Genomic DNA, 19,458 nt, shown 5'->3' with positions numbered 1-19,458 from the left:
GATGAGAGGCAAACACCCCGAAACAGGTGTCTGTGTATGGTTTCTGGCTTGGTTTCCTATTCCCAATCATTGTTATAAAGGGTCTGACATTGATTTGCAGGAATGCTGCCATCCACTAGGTGGCACTGCAGAGATATTGTTCCAGCTTCCTTATTTGCATACATTACCCAGAGGAGCATGCATGGCCATATAAGTCTCCTCACTCACCTCTCAGGTGTCTTCTTACACCCCTTCTGGGTGTTCTCCTTGGGGAGAGACATTACCATTCCCCATCCCACTCACCCCCTAGGTGTTTCTATAAACTTATTGGATGCTCTCCTTAAGGAGAGATGACACCCCTCTTGACCCATTACACCATGTAGCACATCCATACCTTCCTGTTCAACTACGCTATTGTTGTTTCAATGTAGGACATCAGTATTGAGATATATTGATGTGTTGAAGTGTTTTGTTTTGTATTGAGATATATAGCGCTGAATCCGGCTTTTTGACTACTACTCAGTATATAATGCCTCATAGCAATTTATATAAGGGTGCTTACTAGAGATGAGCGAGTATACTCGCTAAGGCACATTACTCGAGTGAGTAGTACATTTAAAAAAATCCTGAATTCTTGCAGTTTTCACTCTAACCACTAAGGCCTAATTCCCACGGGCGGATTTCGTGGCGGAAATCCGCAGCGCTGGCCCGCAGCTATTAGGTTCTATTGAACCTAATAGCACAATGCTCCTGGTCACATGACGCTGCCGGCGCGTCACATGACACTGCCAGGGCGTCATGCGCTGTACTACGCAAGTGCGCCGGCATGGGATGCGGGACGTCGGGGAGCGGATCCGGAGCGGAGTATGTAGTCTCTGGGGGGGGGCGCCGTTACGGACTCCGCTGCGGTATTCTGCTTGCAGAGCCCGTCGCGGCCCTGGGCACTAGGCCTAAGACTAGTAAGAGTCTGGCACTTCCTGTTCTATAGAGAAAACTTTTCAGCAGTCATTGTCATCAGAGGCAGGATTACAAGGAAAGGTAACACCTATATATAGATAACACAGGATCCACCATTCACAATAGGTGATATCACAGCTCACCACCTCCTCCTCCCTGCACAAGTCACATCAGCATGTCCAGATCAGTCCCCCATAGAAGACAATGAGTCATCTTCAGTCTACAGGTTCCTTGTGTTTGCTGTAAAGCGAATCTCTAAGTGCAGCTGTAGCGAGCGTGATTTTGGTCAGTGCAAAAAACGACCGCTTTTCTGTGAGATTTACGTGCAATTTTTACACACGTTTTTCTCTATTCTGCACTTCCCGATTCTGAATACTTTGCCAAGCATTTCTCCGAGTGGTACAACTAAATAATGAGATTAAACCAAACGTCTGATCTATCACTATCTTGCGATTGTTTCTTCTTTTTTGTCAGTTTTGACATCCAGCTGACATGTGGAGACGCAGAAGACCCACCTGGCGATGTGGCCATAGAGATGAAAGCAGAGTTCAGCGATAAGCAGCTGCTCAGGAACGCCTGTGTATCCGGGGAGTGGGGAGAAGAGGAATCTGCAATCCCGTACTTCCCATTCATTGCCGATCAGCCATTCAGGGTGAGTGATAAGACCGCACTGAAGTTGGCTTTCCCATAAAATTGCTAATTCACTCTTTTTGAAGTTTTGGCATTCTAGCGCCGTCTGTGTAGCACTTTCAGGGTGCTTTACATGGTTTCCTTTACTCGGCTCAGGTCCTAGGAGATGAACAAATGTAAGACCGGAAGTGCCTGATCTACCCTGTTTCCCTGAAAATAAAACATACCCTGAAAATAAGACGTAGCATGATTTTCCTGAATTTTTGAGGATGCAAAATGATTTTTCAGGCTTTTTGAGGATGCTTGAAATATAAGCCCTACTCCAAAATCAGGCCCTGCTAACAGTTAATTTAAAAAGTCAATTTAAATAGTGTCCAGGCAGCTATACATGTAAAAAAGTTAAACCTTTTTGAATAAAAATTAATATAAGACACTGTCTTATTTTCGGGGAAACACGGTAGTACATGCCAGGCTCAAACGGGACAGACCCCATTAATTATAGTGGGGTCCATCCAGAATCCGTAGAGAATGAAAGCAATGGGAGGAAGTACTGATGACATATGGATGCTGGTTCATCTGTAATATGTCCATTTTGCGAATGTTTACAAACTGTGCAACTGGGAATCCCATTTGTTGTTGTGTTTATCAGGACATATTTAGGTAGGTTCTGCGAACCAGCATAGTCTATCTGGGGTCAGATTATAGGGGGCAAATGGAGCCTCAAGCACCCTCCTTATGCCGGTCTCACATGGGCAATCCGGATTCCATGTGGGTGACGATCGCGGATTCCGCTATTGAAATCCGCTCGTGTGAGCCTTAGGCTACTTGTACACGGGCGATTTAAGAAGTTGTGCAAATGGCAACGGACAGCTCTTGGGCATTCCTTCCCTGTGCTATCCCATGCAAGCACTAAACACGTTCCCTAGCTGTTAATTGACATCTCCACCTCAGGGGCGCTGGAGATGTTGGGCATCGCTGAAGGAATGCACCGACACTGCACTTCCACATCGCTGCATGCGCAGTGACATCATTGAGTCAGCGTTTGAAGTGCACACTGAGTCCCGGAAGAATTGGGCAGTGAAATCGCCCATCTGACAATTCAGAAGTCATTTACATACTCTGTGGAAAGTGCAAAACAAATGTATTTTCACTGAAATGCAGAACTAAGGAAGATAAAGGTAGCATTGGAGTCGTGTTAGTAGCACATTTTATCAGGAACGGTAGCTTTTCTCCTTAGGGAGAGCACCTAGAAGGTGAGTAGGTGAGGAGGCTTATAAGGCCATTCATGCTCCTCTGGGTAATTTATGCAAATAAGGGAGATGGAACAATACCTCTGCAGCACCACCTATTGGAAGGCAGCATTCCTACAAGTCATGTTAGACTCTTTATACAAACCTTGTAACAATGACTGGGAATTGAAAGCCAAGCCAGAAAACCACACACAGACAGCTGTTTCGGGGGGGTTTGCCCCTCATCGGTGTGCAGTGGGTTTTTGGCTTGGCTGGCTAGAGGCCTGTGATGTGGGTCAGAAACGCTATCTTTTCCCCTTAGGTGAGTGAGACTTATAAGGCCATCCATGCTCCTCTGGGTAATATGCAAATAAGGGAGATGGAACAATACCTCTGCAGCGCCACCTATTGGAAGGGACATTATATGTAATGAGAAGCTGGATATGTGAAAGACTTCCTCTAAATATTGTTATTTTTATTGTGCCGCTGTGGTGCTTTCAGTCTGCTATGGCTATATCGTTTCCTGAAGACTCCTCCAGGATGGGCTACCAGCAATTAAAAGGTGGTGTTTCCTAGGAGGGAGCATGATACCAGCATGTTTCACATAAACTGGAGAGCAGGGTTTCCCAATGAAGGACACGGATGTTAGACATTTACAGCACTTAAACAAGTTCCTGTGCAAAGTGCAAAGTTCTTTTAACACAAGCCGATAGTATGAGCGTTTGTAGGAACAGTCATTTACCCGCTCATCGGCCCTTGAGAATATGTCCACGATCGGCCCATAAATGAGCAAACTAGGAGACTTAATGTAAACCTAGTAGAGGATCTAGAATAGTATAGGATTAGTTTATGGAAAAATCCAAAAGTTCAGTAATGATTGGTAAATGATATGCTAGCAGCTGCAAAAAATTTACTAGGCTTTGTGGATACCCAAGAGGTACCGTTTAACCCTTTGCAATCCAATTTTGGATTCAGGGTCTTCTAGGGGGTTTTCTCTTTCTGCCAATATACAATGGTGCCACCTGTTGGCTAGAGCCAGTACTGTGGTATTGGACATGCTGGAGAGGCCCCCCGACAACAGAGCGGCCAGTAATAAACAGTAAGAATACCCTGCTGGACGTCTTTCGACATCAGAAGCTTTACAGCTTTCAATCAGAATGTCTTTAGACGTCAGACAGTGAATTGGAAAGGGTTAATGAAAAGAGTCATGCTGATAGGCAGAGCACCAACTTCCTCGGGTGACAGTGCGGTAACGAGGAGCCCAGTAAGTTTCACGCACATGACCGGGTTTAAATTGCGGAATTGAGAGCGGGTGATCGCCGCATGCTATGGAAAAGCGATTCTTCACACACATGAGCGGAAACCAATTGCTCTATTTTTCTGCAGATTCCGCACGGGCAGCACCCATTTAAGTAAATGGAAACTGTCCGACCTGCGGCCCGTCCTCAATTGACATTGCGGACGGGCCGTAGATTCCGCGGGAAAAGCAGGAGTTTCAATAAAATTAATTTGTACTGCACATGTCCGACGGCCAGCCGTGTGGACCATCCACAGTACAGATTCAAGGTTCAGTAAGCAGGTACGCACGAACGCCAGGGTCTGATTCCGCAGTGGGATTCCGCATAAGGAATCCGGTTCTGCCATGTGCATGTGGCCTAAGTATAAGAATTATATCCCCAGACTCGGTGGGACCTGTCTTATAAGCACAATAACTAAGTTTATGGTGCTTATAGGAGCTGAAAGGTCCCCTTTAAATACTTGTGTTCCCCATAAAATAACAATTCTGCAACTTCTTTTCTTAAAATTCTACATTATGGCGTTCCTCTGTTGTTCCTCCTAGAAATGTATGGATATACTAACAAATGGGTGTTATGGTTCCCCTTGCCACTAGGGTGTGACCCTACTCAGTCTGATACTGTCGGCCCTGATTGGACGGTGTCAGTATGTAGGGACACGCCCAGCTGGTAACACCCGGTTGTCAATACATTTCTAGGAGGAATAACAGAGGAACAACACAATGCAGAGTTCTAAGAAAAGATCTGTCGCTATTGTTATTTCATGGGGAATGCAGGTGTTTACTAAGGCTAGAAGAAAAGAGGGGTCCTCTTTAAATGAACGGTCTAACCAGTGCTTACCTCATATGAACATAGCAGTCAGCAGTCCGTCCACAGTGCTGCACAAGAGATTTACCGTGGGGCTAGACCCAGAGGCAGCACCTGGGGTTCCCCGCTTTTCACCCTTCTTCCTCACAAATCGGGATCTGGTCTTCACTTCTGGGACCCCCAGACCTTTACCCTAGAAATAATCTTGTTAAGAGGTATCTGACTCACTAGGTCAGGTTTTCCATAATGTGATACCAAGGGGTGTAGACAGAGATATAGAACAGAGCCGAAGTCATGGCAGGCGGAATACTTACAGAACAAAGATCAGGCCAAGAGTCGGAGCAGGCAGCAGATGATGAAAGGGTGGGCAAATAACAAGGAAAGGTCAGGACTGCAGAGGTCAGTTTTTTTTAAACCCCAGAGGACCTATCACCGAGACCCTGCTGGTTATCACGAGATCTTGTAGTGTTCCTTAAGGCCTCTTCCACACGGACGGCAGCTATATTGCCGTGAAAAAAAAATCGCATCTGTGTTCTGTGCGATATCGCTGCTTTTTCTCGTGCCGATATCACGATTTCTGGCACTACAATGTAGCCACATCATGCATTACTGAAGGGCTCTTGGTGTTTGGCGTTGCGGCCGCCACCTGGTTGCGCCTTGGCTCCTACCCTTATAACACATATGAGGCGAATGACATGCGGGATTTACTCTCCTTGGTGTGGATTTGCCAGCATTATAAGATTAGTGCTGCTATAATAGGACAAGAGAGGAGTGAAAACAGAAGGGAAATTAAAAGGACAAACAGACGAGCAGAAGCTGCTTCTGGCGCTACATTGTATCACAGTCCTGCAGTTCTGCGCTACATTGTATCTTCACGTACCTGCGAGGAAGTGCTACAAATTGTAACAGTCATTTAGAAGTGTTTTATGGCATCTTTGTATGCGGGAAGGGTTACATCAGAGGGAGAGAACTCACTCCGCACACAAATTACACTCATTTAACAGCCTTTTCTCCTGCAGTGAATACATCTCACCCCGGCAGCGCCAAAGTGGTGCAGAAAGAAAGGCTGGCCTGTTCCATCACAGTAACCTTCACTGTCCCCCCAGCACATGCTGACCCTCATAGATTGTGCTTAGGTTCTTTTTACACAGGCTGATAAATTATGCATGTTCCCGCATCCAATGAGAATCTGAACGATTACAGCTCAATGTAAAGGCACGCCCCGACTGAACGACGAACGAGAGTTCGTTCGCTTCTCTTACGTCGTTCAGTTTCTGCATGCATAAAACTGAACGACGATCGGCCCGTGTAAACAGGTAGCCGTTCAGTTATGAACGACTGCCTGTTTATTGTGAATGGGAGCGGGACGGCCGGAACAATCCCCGATCCTCTCTGTCTCCATTCACTGAGCAATGCTTGTTCCTGCATAGAAGCAGAGGAATGATCATCATTGGGATGACCTGTTGGGCATCTGCATCTGACAGGTTGGCCTGTGTAAAAGGGCCTTTACACTTGTAGCAAAGTTTAACCCAACTGCGATAACTTTCTGCAACAAGTCATCTTATTAGAAGCCATTGAAAAGTTATTGATCTCTAATCATAGCACTAAAGTTAAGTGCCAAGTTAAACTTTGCTACATTTGTATCTAATAATAAATATATGTTAAAGGGGTTCTGACATGAATCCGATTTTTATGCTTTAGCAGCCATTGTTCCCTGGTCTGCCTAATGGACACAGGGAACCCACGATCAATGGCTGCTAAAGCATAAAAAGTTTACACTTACCTTTGTTCCTGATGTTGTTCTGCAGCAGGGGTCATCTCCCAGCAGGCTCCTCTTCATTCTCCGACGAGCCGCCCCCTTCGGGAATCCACGCATGCGCAGTGGAGAGGTGCCCTCTGACAGGAATCAGGACTGGCCGCGTCTCCACTGCACATGCGCAGAACTCCGACTTCAGCCAGGACGGACGGGCCGCCCACACCGCTTGTGACGTGCTTGCTGTGGGCGGCCCGTCCGTTCACCTCAGAAGTGGCTGGCGGACAGAGCAGAGCAGGAAGCGGTCATTTTGACCACTCCTGCTCTGCTTCTAGAAGTCACCGAAGAAGATGCCCGACGGAGGGAACATACCTGACGATCGGTCCTGGCCAGGCAAGGTAAAATATTTAAGGAGGAAGAGAACTTAGAGGGTAGGTTAAAGATTCACTTGAGGACCAGCGATGAGCCGATCAACAAGCTCACGCAACTTGTGGACGGAGGTTTTCGGCCATGTTTGACAAGCACATTAAAGGGTTGCTATCCACAGGGAAAGTGAGAAATGTCTGATCTTGCCGGTCTCACTGCTGGAACGTCCCCCGCAGAGAACACGGGACCCGCAGTGAGGAGGAAATTGAATGGAGTGGCGGTTGACATGTGCACCGCTGCTCCATTCACATCAGTGAGGTTGACGGAGTACAAGCGCTCAGCTATCTCTGGCAGTGCCATTGAAGATGGATGAAGCGGCACCGTGCAATCACCACTCCGTTTAGTCTCCTCCTCACTTTTGTGAGTGCAATCAGCCCCCAGTGGGGAGGACAGGGGGACTCAGGACCTCCATTTTCAAGATCAGTGGGGTTTCAGTGGTGAGCCTCCCACTAATCAGACTTTGATCACCAATCCTACGGATAGTAATAGTCAACTTTTGGAATACCCCCAATATAACGTACAACATATTGACTGTGTTTGCTCTTTTAAGGATGCGTTCACATGATTTGTTGCTGATTTTGGTCGAAAGCCGCCACAAAATCTGAAACAAATCAACGAGGTGTGAACGCGCCCTTAGCCATTTTAGCTTGCAGCGGACCTTGCTTCGTTAACTCATCTATTCGTTTCTCCTTGCAGGTAGAGATCCTCTGCGAACATCCGCGGTTCAGGGTATTTGTGGATGGACACCAGCTCTTTGACTTTTACCATCGTGCGGAACTACTTTCTGCTATTGACACTGTTAAGATCAATGGAGATCTCCAGCTTACTAAACTCGGTTGATGTCTTAATAAAGCCATGATTTTACGGATGCTGGATCCTTTTCTTGATGTCTTAATAAAGGTCTAATGTCACCAGTGGACTGAGAGCAGACACTCCAGCGCGTGCGAGGAGGCGGCCGGCGCTCCTTCTGCAGTGAGTTTGCCTCATTTTTACAGGACTGCAGGACTACGACGCCACCGTTGGCCGTTCTGTTTTTTTTCCGCCATATCAGGGGTGGCTGCCTGTATAATAATAAATTTTATTGACTTGGGATTACTTTTTTTTCATAAAACAGTGGCTCATTTTTTTAATGTTTCATTATTTTAACCATTTTTTTTAATTTTCCTTAAATGAAACGGTGTTTTTGGAGGTCACCTTTCATCATCTTGCATCTTCTTCATAGTTCGCATTCACAGTGCCCATGGTAAAGCCAATCAATAAAGGGAACATTGTCCTTGTGAATGTAGAGTAAATGCGTATCTGACATTTGGATTGCTATGTAGGTTTTTGCGTATTCGCTGCGGTTTTTACGTGATTCCATAAACTTTATCATCCGATTTCAGTTCATAAATACTGAAGAAAAGAGGACATTCTGCGTTTTTGTACCCCAATGATCGGTCTGCAAAGAAGAAAACTTTATTTGAGTATACCGATGCAAATCATTGGCGTTGTATGCTGTCCGTAGAGATGTAATATGGACAGAAAATATACCCTATGAATGACCCCCTTAAAAAACAAAAACAGGGGGATTTACCCATCATCTGCTCTGTGGATCCACTTCTGTAGCCCACGGTCCTCCCGGTCCCTGTTGTGGAGCGGATACCTGACCGCTGCAGTGGTCAGCTACTGTCCTCCTGGCATCACTGCTCAGATGCTTGGAGCCATGATGCTAGGAGAACAGCACCAAACTGCTGCAGCCTCTGATTGGCTACAGCAGTCAGGTGATATCCTTTTCCTAACTAAGACCAGGAGGACTGCGATGATAATCGCCGAGGCGAAGGACGGGTAAATACTGCTGCTTTTGTTATCTTAATGCAATTGTTGCTACACTTAAAAAAATAATCCGGCAACCAGACAACTCCATTAAATAACCTTAAAGGCGTTGCCCAGTTTTAAAAACGTATCATCAGGATAGGTCATCAATAACCAAATGGCAGGGGTTCAACAATCAGGATCCCCACCGATCACCTAGTATACAGAGCAGATAGCTCCGTACATTGTGCAATAGTCGGGGTTGGTATTGCAGGCACAGTTCTGATTAATTTCAATAGAAGATGTGCTAGTAATACCATGCCGTGCCACTGCACTAATGGACGGAGCTATCTGCTTCCTGTTTCACACACCATGACAGCGGTCTTGCAAAGAGCTGATCGGTGGGGATCAGGTGGTGGGCCCTTCTGAGGAAAGGTAAATGATTTTATTTAGGTGGAAAACCCCTTTAATGATTAAAAAAAAATCTGAAAAATATTTCATATGTTTAGTTATTGAAGTTGAAAATTTATGCACCCATGTCCCAATGGCAACACTTCCTTGTCCTGCTCTCTGTTTATGAAGTATCGTAGGGTTATTGGATTGAAAGAGTCCAAACCATAGGAGCGACTACACTGTATTCTGCATTCAGATTTGAATGCAAATAGCGAAAAGCACTTTACCTTTATCAATGCAAGGGTACCCAACTGAATCCTAGGTTGCTAAAGACGTTGTCCGGGAAGACTAAGGATAGGTCGTTAATAGATGATCAGCAGGTATGTGCCGCTCAGGATCCCCACCAATCAGCTTATTCCCGTCACCGCTGTCAGTAGGGACATCACAGGAAGCAGATCCCGCTGTCTGTAGTGTAGACGCTTCAATAGTAGCTGTGCCTGCAATATGAATCTGGACCTCTAGATAGGTCATTGCTAGAAAAAAATCTCAGAAGTCCCGGACAAGCCCTTTAAGCTCATATTTTTTTTCTTTAGCCCGTATTCATAATCCTTTCGGTTCCCCTTTGAAATCAGAGATCCTGGTTCCTAGCTTACTGTTATGCAGCACTCTCAACAATCCATCTATCTACAATGCATAGGCTCCAGTGTGGGCAGATTACGGACTTATGATCAACTTAGGGTGGTCATACATGTTAAATGTATATCAGCCGAACCTAGTGATTTTGGTGGGTCTGGCCAAGTGTATGGAAGCCTCTGATTCTCCCCTGACAGCAGATATTGGAGAACATAAGGATTGTGGAGTTGGGTACAAGACGACTGTTGGGTTCTTAAGCGCCCTACTGCGGTCCAAGCCATTATCACTCCAATGCTTTCACAAAAGAGCGATGATCTCTCACTGAATGGAGGCGGAGTGCGCCAGAGATCTCTTCCAGCCACCATTCACAGTAAACAGGCAGTCGTTCATACATGAACGACTGCCTGTTTAAATGGGCCGACAGTCACTTGGTTTTTAGGTGAACTAATAACCAAGTGACTCTGACAAATGGCTGATTCTTGCTCACTTGCCCATCAAGTCCCATGTTTACTCTTCTGAGCGATTACTTGAGCATCTATCGGCCCGTGTAAAAGGACCCTTACACATGGGTTTAGTCCAATATTTGACTATAGTTTTACTTAAAACCATTCAACCCCGCCCCACCCCGTGTTGTACTATTTGTGGTTTGAAGGAAACTTAGATATGTGTTGTTGTTTGACAAGAGTCCTCCATTGTTTTCTTATCATGAATAGAGGGTCTGCATTGTGAAACCCCCTATTTCGACTTCATAAAGCCACTCTCCTGGACAAATCAAGATAGATACACCACTTATCTGACTATCAGGTAATAGTGCATCACTGGTGTAAGACACTATATGCTGTTTTGATGGACTAGTGATGAACAGCATGCATCAGGTAGTTAGAGAAGCAGTGAAGTCATCTTGGTTTGTCCAGGACTGGATGGTCACTTTAAGGGGTTGTACAGGCTCACCATAGGCAATCACCTCATTATTGTAAGGAGCCTGTCAAATAACTTCCTATGACACCACTTCCTTGACTGTTGTGCAAATTAAAATTTCATAGAAATTGGGTCTCCAGTTGACCACTTAGAACCTCCCCTTTCATAACCGGACATAGCTGCTGCAAAGACCATGCCCTGCTTCAGAGGAGTCAGCATGATCATGGCCAGCCGTTCTTTTGAATGGGTACGATGCAATACCACTTTTCTCCTGCAGTGGCCACTGCAGGAAAAACGTGCAGCATCCTACAGCTCTTCTTGCTGATAAGGGAGGATCGCCAGAAGGTTCTTAGCTAGAGAAGAAGTTGTCCAAGTGGCTGTTACGTCAACCTCAGTCATATGTGAATTTTTGGATTTGAGTAGAGTTGAAATATTAATTTTAATGCAAAATAACACCTAAGTGTTCACATTGTTACAAAAAGTTTACATTTTTATTCATCAGCACCCCTCCGCCCCCAAGTTGTAAACTCAATATCTGCCATTGTTTCCTCATCATTAATCACAATCGTCATCGTTACGTCTGAGCCAGCATCACCCACCCGCTCCTCATTTGTTCCACGCGCCTCACTTAATGTATTTTGCGCCACTTTCAGGGTAGTTGTACTTCATGGCATTAACTTAAATGCAAAAAAGATCAGCGTTCATACAAATAAAGAAGGTTTTTGTGTGAAAACATTGTTTCTGCACTGAAGTGAATTAGCATAGCACAATAATATATTCCTATATCGTCAGGGTATTTGCATAGGATGTAGATTGTTTTGCACAGTATATTGTCTCCACCCTTACGACGCTTTCTTTGTTGCTTATTTATCCATTGTACGTAGCATTAGAACGGCAAGCAATATTTTTCCCTTTTTTAGGATTACTAAAAACGGAACACGTTGAATGTACACTTGTGTTTCCCGAGGATACAATCAGTCATCGAGCATCTCATGTATTGAAAATATTTATAGATATTTTGGATATACTTGGCTAGTCCTTCTGGTTGAGGAATGTGATTTTCATGATTTCTAAATTTTTGTATTGACTTCACGAGTATTAAGACGATGTTGCCATTTTTTTTGTAATTTGTTAAGAATTCTAACGGTGATTCCACAAAAAGTCTATTCTGGAAAATAAAAAAAACACTGAAAACGGGGATAATCCATGTAGACCAATTTAATATGTGATGTCTCAGTGGATACGAATACCAATGGTGTTGCGAGATCGTGATATATTTTTTCTAATATCACGCTGTCGGATTTGTAACATGTGCCATGAGAGTGGTGATATGGTCGGAAGATGCCCATGCATATTACTCAGTACAACTCTTACTCAGTTTTTCCCAACTTTTCTGTATTCACTGATGTGCCGAGCGTCATGGGATGGGAACTAACATTGTGTAGGACTCCCTAAAGTCTGCTGAAGTGCCGCAACTCAACGTGGCATCGATTCCACAAGTGGATGTAAGACGTCTAGAGGGATGTTGAGCTGTGTCATCTGGATGGCCACCTACTATGCTGTGGTTTTTGAAGATGTAGGATATCGGGTGTGAATGGACCTCTTCTTCACTTCCCATAAATGCTCAATTGGGCTGATGTTGGGCGAACATGCAAGCCTCACCATTTATAAGAACTCTAAAGAACGCTTCTCAAACCAATTCTGGATAACTTGGGTCTGATGGCATGGTGCATTATCCTGCTGGAATATCCCATCAATGTGAGGGTACATGAAGTCCATGGAGTGCTATAATTGGCCAACATGCACTGAAACATAGAGGTCATTGGTCAATGATGTATTTAGGGGGACCCAACCCATGCTATGAGAACATACCTGTCATGTGCTCCTGGGACCTGTAACACTATGGGCTTCCAGGAGCAGGTGTAGGCTGATTTGGCTGGATATTGTGTGGATTGCTCCAGCCAGCCAATACTCAGGGGTCTGTACAGATAAATACCAGACCCTCTTACTAGATCATTATATACCATTACACCTCCTAACTAAACCCAGGTGTTTGGATGCATGCTGTGCAGATCCTTGTTCCATTTGTGTCTTGTTCCATCAGTGTGGTTCGTGGTCTGCATACATGTAGTTGATGTCCCATGTCTAAACTATGTCCTATGTCTGATCCACCCATCCGATGGTAGTTAGATGCCCAGTCCATGTTTGTTTCTTCTACTCATCCATTAGTGGACACCCACGCCTTGTCCGATTCATTCTCCTTCATCTGTTGGTAGGTGGACAGATGTCTTGTGTGAACGATGTACTATGTTTGAATTTCCCTGTGCCTGTAGGTGTGCAGATGTTTGTTGCGTCCTACATCCTTGTCTGGTGTTCCTGTCTGTTACTCTCTAGGGTGAGTCAGGTTTCCCTAGGTTCCTGCTTGGGGTCGTCCCTCCCCACATGTAGACAGGGTAAAATGGCCACAAAACTTCGGAGATTAAATGTTCCATCCATCTGGCACTCACTGCCACGCTTCATTATGAGCACGCTAGCGAGTGTTCAACCTCACAAGAGAACACCTTACAACTTATACAGGTCAAGCCATCAGTTGAGGTAATACCACTTACATCTATTTACATACTGCTATCAGAAGACTTTTAGCACATCAATATATAGAATACTTAGGGCTCCTGCCTACGGTCGGATATTTGCTACAGAATCCGCTGTGGCATCTGCACCGCGGATCCGCAGCAAAAAGCGCCCATAGCATGCTATGGGAAATCGATTCTTCCTCCACACTTGCGGAAACCAATTGCAGTTTATGCAAGCAGAGGAAAAAAATCGAAGTGTGCTCCAGTTTTTCGTGAAATCCGTGCGGACGGCTTCTATTGAAGTCAATGGAAGCCATCCGATCCGCAGCACTTCGGCAATGACAATACGGAAAGGTTGCAGATACCGCATCATCACCTAGCGCTAATACGGGGAAAGCAGTAGTTAAAAAAAAATCTGTACTGTGCATGTCTGATGACTCGCCATGCGGACCATGCGCAGTACAGAAGAAAAACAAAATGACAAGGTTTGCGCGGACGCCACTGCTGCCAGAGCCGGATTACGCATGCAGAATCCAGCTCTGCAGTATGCAGGGGACCTTACTGACAGAGCGGACTAGAGCTGCTGCCAGAAGTCTTGTCTGCCAAACTAAGGGCACTCTCACACATGCACTTTTTGTCGTGATTACCGCATCATTCAAATCACGGTATAACGCTCCCATTGATTTGTTAAATGGGGCCTTGCAGACATGTGCTCCAATGCCGTGATTTTTGAGCGCAGTCTGCTCTATTTTACCACGTTCAGCGCACCTCATCATCCATCACAATGATGGGGTGTGCTAAATCCTGCTGTCGGAGGAAGGAACCTGCATCCAAAAACGAAAGTAATTTCGGGTCAAAACGCCGCAATCAAAATCACTGTTTCATCGGCTGCATGTGTGAGAGTGGCCTTATAGCCTTGTTCACATGGGCTACAAAATCTCGCTACAAAGCGCATGTATGTGAGGCCCAGGGTTTCCAATGGGTTCTTTCAGACTACAGAACATTGATGATTTTGTAGCGAGAGTTTGTAGCCCGTGTGAACAACGGCTAATGTTGAAATCCAACAAGCTCCATCCTTCTCTTCCCCTACATCTGTGATAGGAGAGTTGGGTAGCTCTATACACATTAGTTCGTCGACAGATCCCATCAAGCTCGGATAAGTTTGAATGGTATGAGCACCTTTAGCCTTATAATTTTGTATTGAGCAAAACCTATCTGTGATTTCTAAAACGGTTTGGCAGGTCAACATCTCTGCTGCCTTAATACAGATAGGGTAACCAGTCAGGTCAGGGGCGTACATAGAAATGGAGGGACAGGGATGCAAAAAGGTAGCAGGGGATGTTAGTGTACTGAATATTCAGATGTCACATTCTTTTTCTGTAACACTTGTGAAATCATGACATAATATTACAGTTTTACTGCTTCTTAGCAAAAATTGTGCCACTTGGCCACAGTTTTCAGTACTTGGGGCAATAAATGGAAAGGAACTTGTTATTTGTATAGTGCCAACTTATTCCACAGTGCTTTCTTACCCCCCAGCAAGCTGGGTACTCATTTTACTGACCTCAGAAGGATGGAAGGCTGAGTCAGCCTTGAGTCGGCTACCTGAACCACGTAAGGATTGAACCTGCAACCTTCAGGTTGTGAGCAAGAGCCTAGGACTGCATTCAGCTGCTTGACTATGGAATGACTTGCAGATGGGTGGGAACCACTGGAAATAGCCATGCTGAAGCACTCAACTATCTCCTGCAGTCCCATAGAAGTGAATGGAGCCGTGATGCACATGCATGTCCTCTGCTGCCTACACTTCAGAATGTGCCAGAGCTGAATTCTTGGGCAGTGGAAGAACCCAATGGTCAGAACCCACCGATCAGCGATTTGCTGTGATGGGAATACCCCTGTAAGGGCGTGATGAAAGGTGATCAAGCTGTGGGGGAAGCAGGCCAGACGGTGGTCAGGAGACAGAGAGGTAAAAGGGGCAGGGTGTCTGTTGGGGCAGGAGATATAGAAAGTGGTGGGGTCTCTCTGTGGGTGGGGGGCACAGAAGGTAGTAGGTACTGTGGGAAGAAAGCAGGTAAGGAGCACAGAAATTGAGCTGTGGTAGGGAAGTGGGGGAACAGGGTGAAAGGCAGGCAGTCAATCATCATACCTGAGCTCTGCTGATGCTGTCCCCACTACTGGCTCTATTGCACTGGGGGGCCCTGTGATGACAGTGGCAGGTAGGGTTGGTACTGTTGTATCTTGTCTCCACCACAAGAATCGGTGGAGACTTAGTGATTGCCTGTATCCACCCTGTTAACGCCTGCAAGCTTCTGATTGGCTAGGGTGGCGGTTTGCAGTGGCAGGAGGGTTAGGGTTAGGCTTAGGCTAGAATGTAATTTTGCCGTGTCTGGAGGGTTAGGGGTAGCCATAGGGTTAAGCTTACAGAAGTAGCGGCTGATTGAGTTGGAGGCAGCTTGAGGAGGTGTGCAAGAACCACTGCTGCATCTGGTGATCGGACCAACAGTATGCAGGGCGAAAGCACTGTTGGCGCTGGCGCCCGTTATAGCTGGGGGAAGGGAGAGCAGGGTGGGATCGGACTCACGGCACGCAGGGTGCGAGAGCGCTATTGCCATCAGCGGCCATGACAGCTGGGGAAGGGGGTGCAGGGTGTGAACGCAAGTTCTGAGCTAAGGGGCTGACACAGAGCTCGGTCGGCATCTGGGGCCCGGGGACGACATTACACTCACAGCGGGGGACATTGCTGCAAGGCCGGCAGGGACAGTCACAGCGAGGAACATGGAAGTGCCCTTGGCACCTTATGGAGATGAGGCTGCCGCCCACAACAACGGGGCTACCAGCAACGGCCAAAGGAAGCAGCGGCAGCAGCCAAAAGAGCTTATACGGGGAGCTGACATGGCAGAAGGATGGATGACAGGGAATAGAGAAAGGGGGCCAATCAGCAGCTGTGGGCATAACATATACCTCCCCCAGGACAATCCCACGTCTCCACCCATTCTTGTGGTGGAGACAAGATACAACAGTATCAGTAGGGTTACCACCTTTGCCACAAAAGATACCTACCAAGGTAAAAGGTGGTGTGGTTAGAGGCTTACCACAACATATGTTTTTATCTCAGTTATTAATAGTAATAGTGCCCCAGTAATAATAATGCCCTAGTAGTGGCCCCAATAGTAATAGTGCCTGAAGTAGTGGCCCCAATATTAATAGTGCCCCCGGTAGTAATAGTGTCTCCCAGTAGCAGGAATGCCTCCAGTTGTGGCCCCATTAGAAATAGGGCCCCCTCTGCGCCCTCCACACCCTGAACCTGCAGTTGTGTAGCGATCACACAGCATCTGCTGTTTCACTCGCTCTTTTTAATTCCCTACCAGCCGCCATAATCAGAGCCATGACCCCTGACCTCTCCTCCCAGTGTCTGCTATGTGTATAAGACATGCAGGAACACGGATGCTGGGAGGAGAGGTCAGGGGGTCACAACTCTGATTACAGCAGGGAGCTAAAGAGAGTGAGTGGGTGAAATACTAGATGCTGTGAGGTTGCTGCCCGGTCGTGTTCTCAGCTAACAATTATTTTTTTACTAGCCATTAATATGGCTGGTAAAAAAGAAGTACCGACACCCGTCTTTGGACTTAATTACTGGCCGGGCCCGTGAGTAGCAAGTGAGGTGTCAACCATAGTGGAAGAGCAGGGACTCTAGACTCCCGCGGTTCGCACTAAGGAGAGCTTCTCCTCCCCGCTCAGATGAAGACATACGTCCCGTCATTATGAGGAGCAGAAGAGAACAGGAAGAAATAAGGTGAGTCCTGCCTGGTCCTCTATTTGGCTGCAGTTATTGGTGGTGACAAAGTACTTTTTCTTTCACATAGCGGGATTCATAAATGGGGCGGGATTTAGGGTGAAGTTTGCCTGATCTTGAAGTTTGTAGCGGCCCCGGGACCCACAGCAACCGTGTGCTCTGCCTCCATTGGAGATATGCCACTGAGTCAGGTTATGTTTTAAAGCGACCCCTGGAAACAAAGAAGGCCGAACCACTTCTCCGACTACCTGATGCAACTGTACATAGCATGCATTAGTAGTCTAAGACACTACATGCTTCTCTGATTGGCCAGCACTGCTCAGCACTGACCAATCAAAGAAAAGTGTAATGCTTCAGACTAATGATGCATACTAATGCACAGTGTGCGTCCGGTAGTCAGAGAAGTGACATGGCCATCTTTGTTTCTCCAGGTCTAGACGGTCACTTTAATGGAATGGTCATATTTTCGTAGTCGGCTAATTGAAAAACTTATGGGGCATTTCTTTTATTGCAAATATCTAATATTCACCACTTCCTTTCTCCATGGAGATAACATCCTATTTCACATAAAGACCATACCCTAAGTAATTCTGACTCATCTGATGAAGTGGCGGAGCTCCATATAGAAAGTCAATGCCGTGTGACCTCCAGTTTATTATTAGCAGCTTACGGTTTGCAGAAGGTGTTCAGTAGAACAGAATCTCACACCATTTATTCAGTGCTGATGGAAATCTTTACGTTTCTAATATACATCCATCATCACTGATGTTCATTCACAAAACCTGCTCGTTACACGGGGAGTAATGACGACCAACATGATGAGAGACTGACAAGCCATCAACCCAACGAGCAGAAAGGGAGGGAAAGAATTAGTAATGGCTGTAGCATTTACCAATTAAGGGCTTCTTCATGTAACCGTATTTGTGCATATTTTTGCGCACGTAAAATATACACGGAGAATTGAACCCATTTGTTTCAATTGCACAGGAAAAGGGAGCAGGTCCAGCGTAGGAGGAACACTTTCTTATTATTGAGCAATCCCGCAGGAGTTTATTATTGAGCAAAGCGCAGGAGTTTCCATAGACTCCTATGGGAGCTGGATAACAAGGGAGGGGGAGGGATGTTAGCTAAACATTCTGATTGTTTAGTTTAAACTTCTAAACAATGGGAATGGGAGAGAAAGGGAGATTCAGGGGGAAGGAGTGCTGCCAGGCTGCTAAACACAGAAGCACATTTTAAATATCCCACTGTAAGCTCCTGCTAGTCCCTGCGGGGATGAGGGGACTCCCTAGGGGTTCCCTTCATCGCCTTGGGGCTTATACCTCTTTGCAGCGTGGACTAACAGGAGTTTACAACGGGACATTTAAACTTGCTGTTCAGCTGTCCCCGAACAGCAGCGGAGAATGACGAATTCCCCTGCAGGGGAGAACGAAGGCATTACGTAGCAGGGAGCAAGATGGGGGTGTGGCTAAAGGGCTTCCCTAAGAGTGCTGGGAGAGAGAGTGGCGCTAGAGGGAACCGCTCTCTAGCCTTGCCCTTTTTCTCTAGCCCCACCCTTTCTTCTTAGTATTAGGGAATCCCTGGGAGAAGACCTCTAGCCCCGCCCTCTCTCTAGCCCTGCCCTCCATCTCTCCTTGCTATGGGGGATTCCCTGGGAGAAACCCCCGCCCTCTCTCTCTCCTTGGTATAGGGAATCCCTCGGGGATCTCCTCCAGCCCTGCTCTCTCCCTCTCTCCCCGCTATGGGTGAATCCCTCTGGGATGCCCTCTAGCCCTGCTATGGGGGAAGCCCGAAGCCTCATGGGCCTTCATCTCTCCTCCCACAGCAGCAATGCCTTTTTTAAGCAACACGCTGCTCCCTGTGTGAATGTGCGATTTTCATGCTAATTAAGCTTGGGACTGCTGCGCAGAAAAATCACCCGTTCACACAATTTTTGGGTAGTTAGCCATGGTTTTTTTTGCGCTGCTAACATCTGCACGATTTGCACGATGTGAACGAGCCCTTAGTCTGTATTAATATTCAGGAGGTTTTCACTTCTTCATTCAGAATCAATTATATTGCTGAGCCGCACGAACCTGCACACCGCCCAAAACAAAACAGGCGTCTGCACGAACAATTATCCTTAATTGTTATCTCCTTGGTACTATTGGTTCAGATCAATCAAGATGATTTTTCTTTTCCTTCTCAGGATAGGTCAATAGCTGATGGGTGGCGGTCTGCCATCCGAGTTCCCAGACGATCAGCTGATCACCCGGCCCACTGTCAATGTGGACAGCGC

The 19,458-nt window shown here is 46.3% G+C and overlaps 1 protein-coding gene across 1 annotated transcript in view; it reads left to right on the top strand.

Annotated features, from left to right (window-relative positions):
• LGALSL (galectin like) overlaps positions 1–8,166 on the top strand; it is a 39,281-nt gene extending 31,115 nt beyond the window's left edge. Inside the window, exons 4-5 of the mRNA XM_066595488.1 lie at positions 1,411–1,588; positions 7,773–8,166. Coding sequence (XP_066451585.1) covers positions 1,411–1,588; positions 7,773–7,916 — 322 coding nt within the window. The 3' untranslated portion in view covers positions 7,917–8,166. The remainder of the gene's footprint in view (positions 1–1,410; positions 1,589–7,772) is intronic.
• The last annotated feature ends 11,292 nt before the right edge of the window (positions 8,167–19,458 follow it).

The sequence above is a fragment of the Eleutherodactylus coqui genome, chromosome 3 (assembly GCF_035609145.1).
Source record: "Eleutherodactylus coqui strain aEleCoq1 chromosome 3, aEleCoq1.hap1, whole genome shotgun sequence".
Lineage (NCBI taxonomy): Eukaryota > Metazoa > Chordata > Amphibia > Anura > Eleutherodactylidae > Eleutherodactylus > Eleutherodactylus coqui.
This window is presented reverse-complemented; position numbering and strand designations above follow the sequence as displayed.